The sequence below is a fragment of the Drosophila albomicans genome, chromosome 2R (assembly GCF_009650485.2).
Source record: "Drosophila albomicans strain 15112-1751.03 chromosome 2R, ASM965048v2, whole genome shotgun sequence".
In the NCBI taxonomy this organism is placed as follows: domain Eukaryota; kingdom Metazoa; phylum Arthropoda; class Insecta; order Diptera; family Drosophilidae; genus Drosophila; species Drosophila albomicans.
In genome coordinates, this window is record NC_047631.2 from 2,144,310 (window position 1) to 2,153,285 (window position 8,976).

At 40.9% G+C, this 8,976-nt stretch overlaps 3 protein-coding genes across 4 annotated transcripts; 2 read left to right on the top strand and 1 right to left on the bottom strand.

The window, feature by feature from the left end:
* The first annotated feature begins 319 nt into the window (after positions 1-319).
* LOC117576217 (putative uncharacterized protein DDB_G0271606) lies at positions 320-4,606 on the top strand. 2 transcript variants are annotated; one of them, XM_052008118.1, is made up of 4 exons: positions 320-613; positions 2,434-2,997; positions 3,319-4,314; positions 4,397-4,606. In XM_052008118.1, the coding sequence occupies exons 1-4, from the start codon at positions 608-610 to the stop codon at positions 4,523-4,525; spliced, it is 1,695 nt and encodes a 564-aa protein (XP_051864078.1). In that variant the 5' UTR covers positions 320-607; the 3' UTR covers positions 4,526-4,606. The 2 variants fall into 2 exon arrangements, with proteins under 2 accessions (XP_051864078.1, XP_034116714.1); XM_034260823.2 differs by having other exon boundaries at positions 321-613; positions 3,085-4,314; positions 4,397-4,605.
* A 1,513-nt stretch (positions 4,607-6,119) lies between these two features.
* LOC117575551 (DNA-directed RNA polymerases I, II, and III subunit RPABC5) lies at positions 6,120-6,547 on the top strand. Its single transcript, XM_034259812.2, has 2 exons — positions 6,120-6,304; positions 6,361-6,547. Exons 1-2 carry the CDS (start codon positions 6,210-6,212, stop codon positions 6,482-6,484), a joined length of 219 nt encoding a protein of 72 aa, XP_034115703.1. The 5' UTR covers positions 6,120-6,209; the 3' UTR covers positions 6,485-6,547.
* LOC117575550 (methionine aminopeptidase 1) lies at positions 6,530-7,853 on the bottom strand. The gene is made up of 3 exons (XM_034259811.2): positions 7,622-7,853; positions 6,816-7,556; positions 6,530-6,762 (listed from the first exon to the last, which is right to left on the bottom strand). The coding sequence occupies exons 1-3, from the start codon at positions 7,773-7,775 to the stop codon at positions 6,530-6,532; spliced, it is 1,128 nt and encodes a 375-aa protein (XP_034115702.1). The 5' UTR covers positions 7,776-7,853.
* Positions 7,854-8,976: the final 1,123 nt, after the last annotated feature.

An 8,976-nucleotide genomic window follows, 5' to 3' on the forward strand; every position in this document is an offset into this window, starting at 1 on the left:
GTGTGTATATGTCTGGCATTACCAATGCCAAAATTGAGACAGTGAACTTGCAACGGAATAGACATCGGCATCGGCATCGGCAACAACATCGGCGTTTCATGTAGTGATCGCGTGCTCATTGCGAGCTGAACAAGTTTCTCAAACGGCGCGTCGGCCAGCGACTACGAAGCCGCCGCGACGCAACGTGAAAGAAAAGCCGATCACTTTCTTTGTGGATGGTCTGCGCTTCCAGTGAGCGACAACATTTCTGCGTACGCTTCCAAGCACAAGCTTCAGCTCTGGCAAAATTAACTATCAAAGTCGGTTAAAGTTGTCAGGTCTCAGTTATCTACGCGACTTGAACCAGTGCAGACTTGGCAGAGTAGCCTCTTTGATTTGAGCGTACTGTTTATTTTTGATAAAGGAAAGCGCAATAGCGCACGTGGACATGAAGTTAATTGATGTGATTATATACTTAATTGCAATTTTAGTCTTCATCTACTTGCTGTTGGAGTAGACCTGCTGACACAGCCCGTCGAAGCTTTCTTTCTGCTTATAAAAGCCGTCCATCATTTAACCACTCATCCAAACGATTGTGTGCTTTTAAATTGCAACAAACTGAAACAATATGAAGGTAAGCAAATCCCATGTTGAGTTTAGTGGTTTCATTTATCGGACATTAACATTAATACATTAAAGCAGTGCTCCCTGTGGGAACCGAACTAGTTGAAAATTCGTTAGTGTTTTCGCGGCATGCATTGTTGCACTTTTCACTCTACAAATTCGATACCCGCCCACCGACAGTCAACTCTCAACCCTCAACATTCATTACATTAATTTTTCATTGTCATTTTCACATTCATTTTTCATTTCAATGTGGAGTATTATAAAGACAATGCCGCATCTCGTCTTTTTCTATTCAATGAAGTAGCAATTTACAGCGAGCGTTTTTTTTTTTTTTTTTGAATACTTGTTAAATTGCAATTGACGGTCAATTGCAATTGCGTGCACTTTCATTTACGGATTCAATTGTAACGGCAGCAAATTACAATGGGAACACTTGAGTCACTCTGTTTTCGTTGGTTGCATGCAGCTTATTTGCAGCACAACGACAAATGATTTCTGTGGCATTCACCAAGCCGAGCAAAGTCTACTTATTAGACGATGCCATGCCGTTAAGTTTACCTCAATGTGCAACATAGTGTGGCGGGATGAGCTGAAAACAAAATATTGAACTGCAACACAAATAAACAATTGGTTGAAAGCTTCTATAAAGTTGCTTTTCCAGCTGGCAAAGTGGGAGAAAAAATTGGGTTAGAAGCGCTAGTTTACGAAGCGCACCATCATAGTTTAGTAGTTGACTTTGATCTTGTATTTCATTACAACAACAGCAAATTTTATTGATGATTGAAAAAATTCAAATCTTGAATTGATCAAAAAATAAAATAAAAATACATATGTGTATAAATTATATTAATTACGTCCGCATTGCACTTTCTTTAAACATGTGTCAATTATTTGTAACCGCATAAGTTCAGTCACCAGCTTGGACTGTTAATAGTTATTTTGCAATGGCTACTTACCATTAACCACTAACAACTAACCGTTAGCCACTAACCATTGGCCACTAGTCTCTTCATAACGCCTGCAATGACAGCAACGATAGCAAACCGTCCAGTAATTTAGTCTCAATTATACACATACCTACATACTCGTAGTCGTCTACTCACTCGATTAAGCAAATGCAAATGCAGCACGTAATCAAAGAGCACTCTGCATACTGAGAGTACGCTAACCGCATTGTTCCTCGCCACGGTATGCCACCAATTTCACTTGTAGGCATCGAACGCTTGATTGCTGCCTGTCTGTCTGGCTGACTGGCTAACTGGCTGGCGAGGTAACGGCACAACATTCCCATTGTCAGAGCCAGTCTGTTTTTGACTCAGTCTATATCTGCGTCACTTTGGCTAGTGAAATTGATTATTGTAACAATTACGAAGCCAAATTGTTGGCATCCCGAGTAATGTACCGCACAGCTCAAAATCACAACAAAACGGAAAGAAACCAAAAAACAAGACTTCAAAGAATGAAACGAATTCGACTCTTTACTTTCCTGCTAAAGACTGCATTGAATGGTCAACTCAATTAATTAGACAAACACAACGCACACACATGTTCAGGTGTAATGTAACATATAAGCACTTAACCAATAAACAGCAGACCACGCGACGTGATAAAATTTTAGAAAACTGTCAATTTATAAAAATTTTGGCCATTTTTGTCGGTGATTAAACTCGACTACTTTACCCTCCCTCCTTTCATTCTTTCTCCCTACCCCGTTGACTGTGCCCCTTTGCTTCCCTACATAGCTTAGAAAGTTTTAATTGAATATTCGTTATATAGATATATTATGAAATCCATTAAATTTCCTAAACAACACTTTTCCACCGACAGACGTTGCTCCTGCTTTCTTTTTTGCTGGGTCTGGCGATCTGTGAGCCACCCGTGGTCAAAGGTCCCTTAGTTTTCAGCAGCAGCAATTGGCCGCCCAAGCGGGTCCAGCAATTGGGACGTCCTGCGCCTATTGCAGCAGCTAATTCTAAGGGCGGCAAGCAGCGCACATTGGTTGTGCAAATTCGAAGTGATCATCCGGTGCCCCTGGTGCTAAAGGGTCGTGCTGGAGTCCACAGCCATGCCCATCAGCATGTGCTGCCCCATCAGCACGTACATTTACCATCCCATTCGCACTCACATGCGTACTTGCAGCAATCGCACTTGCACTCCCATTCGCATTCTCCTTCTCTTCCATTGAGTCATGTAAATTTGGTGCGCGGGTCGCGTCCCTTGAAGCTCAGCGCTCCTGTCTATCTGAAGCCTTCGTCTGTTGGCAGTCGCAAACCACTCAAGATTAAGCTCAACAACTCGAAGCCCCACTCGAAGCCCGTCTTTGGATACGAGAAGCCCTTTAGGTACGAGAAGCCAACTGCGAACTCCCACACCGAACTACAGCACTTGCCGGTAAGTCTGATCTATTAGCGCCCTTTACAATCACACTTATGACACGATAACTCCCATCACATGCAACCTGCAACACGCATCCCCCAGCTGGATTCGCACACCAACAATTACAACAACGAGTTCTTTGCACCTATTTACACGGTTCCGGCCCCGAACCTCGCACTGCACCATAACAATCAGCTGGACGATGGTCTCGATACCGCTTACCTACCCCCCCAACCATCCCAAAATCCACCCGCGGAGGTTTACGGACCACCCGACAATGGGCATGAGGACGAAACAAATGACCAAACTATTCGTGATCCCATTTCGGGCTCGCAGAAGTTATTTGCTCCAGATCCAGATCCGTCGTTGCCAACCAACAAGGTCAAGATCGCAACGGAAGCCTTCAATACCCCTAGCAACAACAAGCCGCTCCCTACGGATGTGCAGATCAGTCAACTGCCCGCTCAACCTCTGGTCCAGATTGTTGGAGCCCAAGCAGCTGCACAAACAGTGCCCATTTATCCCATACAGTTGGCTCAGCAGGCGACACAACCCTTCATAGCCGCCGCCGTTCCTGCTGCACATATTCCCATTTACAATCCCACATACTTGGTCACTCAGTCCAATCAGTTGTATACGCAACACAAACAGCAGCTCTTCAAGCCCAGCACAGAGCACGTCATTGAGACGGGCTATATAAATGCTGACTTGACACAGGAAGTGGCCAGCAATGGACAAATCTTGCAGGCTGCCAAGGATCCGCATCACAACATTCATCCTGTGTTGGATACCGCACCACAATACGCAGCTCTAATCGCAGCTCCATCACTAGGGGAGCCTTCCGAGTCGTACTATGAGACTGCGCCATTCCATTTACCTAATAACGCTCCTGCAGTCGCATCATCATCAGCATCAGAGGGTGGATTTATAGTATCTAACTACTACGGCAACGCACACGATTCATCGCAACTGTTGCAAGCTTACGCCGAGGAGGAAGGAAGACGTCAGCAGCTAGAGACTCAACAAGCCGCAATTGAGCTGCAGAAGCAGCAAGAACAGCAATATCATTTGGAAGAGCTTAATGCTCAGGCTCAGGCTCAGGCTCAAGCTCAGGCTCAGGCTCAATTACAACAGCAAGATCAGCGGTTACAAGAGCTGCAGCGACAGCAATACCTTCAAGAACAACAGCAACAGCAACAACTTGAATTCCAGCAAACGCAGCAGGATCCAGCCTCGTCAGCTTTCGAAGAACATCAACGTTTGGTGCAACAGCAACTCGGTAGCAACACACCACTGCGCATATTTGTCCCAGATGAAGAAACGCCTGAAACGGTAATCTATTGATAGCTTTATACCATATGCCCACATGTGTCTATTTACGCCATTAACTTTAATATAATATTCTATTTAACAGCGTCTTCAAAAGCGCTCAGATGATCTTAATAAAGGAACCGTTAAGGATGTGTCCCATGAAGATGATGGCTTAAGGGATTTAATTCCTGTTTCAACTTCCGTCGAAATTGCAGAAGCCAACAGTAAATAGTTGTTTGGTTTTAAAATATTTGTTATACAAAACCAATGTAATCTTAAAGCAACCAGTCGATAGTATAATAAAAAATTATTTATTACATTCTCTAATTTGAAGGAATTATGGGGTTAAAAGTGATTTTCAATGACACATCGAGTTAATGGTAAAGCAACAAAGTATGAACGGTTGAATCACGTCAGATTAAGTATTTTTATGATTCCGTACAGTTTTTTATGAATGGGTTTTCAATTTTATAAGCCAACATTTCATTACAATAAGGAGTTTTAAGGAGAGTATTAAATAATTAAATTTTAAAAAATTTAAGAAAAGTACTTTAATAATCAATAATCAAAAGTTTAAGAACTGCTTTTTGGGTATTTGAGTTTTAAACTACTGTTACTTTACCACTGACCATACAATACATAGGATACACCAACTCTTGAAACAAAAACATATCCTTCGCAACACCATTATTGCGACACCAGAATAGCGTCATCTGCATCACGCGAACATCTGTTTAGGGGTGAAAAGTAAACAAACTAAGGCAGGAAGAAAAATATCAAAAGCAATAGAAAGAAATCAATAAAAAATTAACCATTTGATAAATTATGCTACACTAACGACATTCAAAAAATATATACATATGTATGTATGTATATAAATGTTATTTATTATTCATCAATTGACTCTACTTATTTCTGTTTAAGCAATTCGCACTGCAACAATCATATTTCTAAACATTTTTTTAAATTTTTCGACTATTTTTTTTTAAGAATTGTAAAACAATTTGAAATAATTCAATGCGCCAAAATTGGCAAGAGGAGTAGTCCGGTGGTTTCCATCGATATTACACTTTTTTCGATAAATATACCACTTTAATAATTTGTCGTTTTTTTTTCATTTGACAGGTAAGAAAAACATCGATATGTCAAAAGAGTTTTGCATTCTTATCGATTTTTACTCTGAAAACAAATGAATCTAGTCTATACCATCACCAACGGGGTATTTCACAATTTTCAAATCGAATGCGTGTGAGATATACAATGGTAAAATTTTATAAGCAAAAACAGCGTCATTCCTGGATGCAAGATCCGGCATTTAAATATTGATTAACTTTAGATGCAGCGGATAATGAAAAATGTTTTTGCATATGTATATTGGAAGCATTAACGCAAAATTTTGCGCTTTGCAAGCACATGCGAAGGCAGCCATCTGCTTTTGCACAGGCGAACAAAATAACGTTTGCTACAACTGTCCCTGTGAAACATGTCAACAAGAGATGGCAAGGTGTTTGTATGTATGTATGTTGCCACGCATTCATCCGTTGACCATCTGAAATTTTTGCATTTCCGTGTATTTGCTTATCAAACAAAAACATAGGTATGATATAAATTATTTAAGGAAAGCTGAAGGCCTTGTTGCTAGTGCTCGCCGCGATAATTAGCTTTAATATTATTTTGTATTATTGTTAATTTTGTAAAATAAAATAAAAATTTAAGGAACTCATTTTTTCTAATAACTCATTCATATGAAAAATGGTCTGTTAAGAGATATCGATGCATATGACAAAAATATCGATAACATTATATCGATGCATGCCCATCTCTAGCTAGCACACGGCATGCAAGTAGCACACAACAGTAAAAGATATACTTACTATACCTCTGATTTACTATAATTAAAACAAATTTATGCCGAAATGATTATACCAATTCGATGCTTTACATGTGGAAAAGTGATTGGAAACAAATGGGAGTCCTATCTCGGTTTGCTGCAGGCCGAGTACACGGAAGGGTAAATTGAATTGTTAGTCAATCGTAAATCATGAAACCAATTTTATAAATTTTCAGTGATGCTCTAGACGCCTTGGGCTTGAAACGTTATTGTTGTCGACGCATGCTGCTCGGGCACGTGGATCTCATCGAGAAGCTATTGAACTACGCACCCCTTGAGAGAGTAATGACTTCGATTTAGAGTTTTATATTTTAAGAAAAATAAAGGCTTCATAACAAGTCACAACTACAAATTGTCCATAAACCATGGTTGTCCATTGTTGTTGCGACGTTTAGTGAGAATCTCACAGCCATTATTGGTAACCAACAATGTCTGCTCGAATTGGGCCGAGTAAAGGCCATCGGCTGTAACGGCGGTCCAATCGTCCGGCCAAGATTCAGCCTTCTGAACACCCTCGGATATCATAGGTTCGATGGTAAAGCAGTGTCCAGCTGCCATGACGCCAACGGCCGAGTTCTCTACGAGAATAGTGCTTTAATACAATATATTATTTAGTAACAACTACACTTACTAGCATAGTGTGGCACATTGGGTGCAGTGTGGAAGACACGATGGATTCCATGGCCACAGTAGCTACGCACCACGCTGAATCCGTGAGGCGCCACATATTTCTGAATAACATTTCCGATCTCACGATAGCGGACGCCGGGACGCACTAGCTCAATCGCCTTGGCCAACGATTCGTACGTAATACGCACTAGTTTCTTATGCTTCTCGGAGACATCGCCCACAAAGAACGTTTCGTTGAGATCGCCATGAAAGCCGTGGTGGTAAACGGTCACATCGATGTTGCAGATATCGCCATTCTGCAGCGGCCGTTTGTCGGGTATGCCGTGGCAAATCACCTCGTTAACACTCGTGCAACACGACTTGGGAAAGTTGTAATAGTTGAGGGGCGACGGGTAGCAATCCCGCTCAATAGCAGCCTCGTGGACTAAGCGATCTAACTCATCCGTTGTAGTGCCCACCTCAATGCCTTTGGCGCCCTCATCCAGACACTCCCGTCCCAGGCGTCCAGCGACTCGCATTGCTTCGATTTCATCGTCATCCAGCACCTTGATTGTCGTTCCACGCAACGCCTCCTCCGACAGTGACCTTCCAGATGGGTGATCGGCGTAATCGGGTCGCTGTATGGCATCGGGTACAATCCTCTTAGGGGTCTGTTGGAAGGGTCGCAGATTACCGGTGAAACGGAAATGAGGCCACGGATTATAGACGCCATTATCCTCGACTCTTGGCTTTCCCACGCCAGCTGAAATATACATTCTTCACGGTTATGCTCTGATTACATGGGTAATGCACTGAGAATCAACTTACTGGCCAGAGCATGGATCGCTTTGTGTTCTTTCCAAAACCCTTTGAAGCATGCCTGCGAACAGAAAAAGGAGCCCTTGATGCCCAACTTGAGGCAAGTGGGGCACTGAAGTGTCGCCTCCTTATCGCAATTCGTTGATTCGCATTTTTGAGTCATTTCAGCTGCTGAACAAATTTTCTTAAAAAAAGTTCCAAATTTAGAAATTCGAAGGCAACGCACATGCAACAACGGCGTTAAATAAATATAAAACCTACTTTGATAGCAGCTTATCGATATTTAATTTAAATATCGATACCTACTTTGATTTTATGCAATTACTTGAAAGTATTATATTACGTTCGCCCCATGTAAAACCCTATAATGTCCCGTTTCCACCTCGGTTTTTTCTGTTCAGGTCGAGTGTTACGTTCGCCCCATGTAAGAACCCATAAAAAAAACTCGGTTCTTCTACGTGCGCGAGCTACATGAAAGTATCGATAATGAACGTAGAAATATCGAACGCACTTTTTGGGTAATCCCGCGATATTTTTATCGATATGACATCTGAAAAGAGCTCACCAATCAACAAACTGCTAACAATTAAGTGCGCCAAGGTATAAAAATAGAAATAAAAAAATGTATTTTTCATTTTAGAACAAATCTCCAAATCGTGGAGTAGCATTCACGAAGAAATGTTGTTTGAGTTGTGTGGGGAAAATTTGACGGCGTTGAGGTCTGCTAAAAAAAACTTACACACATAATGTGAAAAGTAAATATTAGCCGCCAGCAATTCTACTTACAAATGGCCTATATTAAATTATATCTTGTTCTACCTTCTCCAAATATTTGTGAATATATTGAAATTTAAAAAAGTTTTCCATTTTACAAATGGGCGTACTGTTTTTTAAATTGTTCGCCAACTTTTGATTACATTTGAACAGCTGGTATTTCAGAGCGGTCACACTGCCCATTATTTTCGTACTACGAACTTCGTAGCTGTGGAAAAGGCAAAACGGGACTTGAAATAACGTAAAAGAACTGAGTGGCTGTGGAAACGGGGAATGCGACGCAAAACTCATTTGGCATATTTTTAAAATAAGTTTGCGGTCACACTACTAGCCAGCTGTTCCGTATTTTTAAATTTTTAAAATAGTTACATCAATAGTGTCATGGATGTTTCCTCATTAGTTACCGTTGGCATATACTAAATCAAAAAGAAATTCTATTCGCGAAGTAGGCTTCAATGTTTTTTATTTTAATTGCTAGCTGGTTTATTTAATTCTTTATTTGAAACCCAAATATTTATTTCGATTATATAAAATACATAAGAAGTCTGTTAAGTTGATTACTTTTTGCAAAGCTCAGTATTTTAGATTTT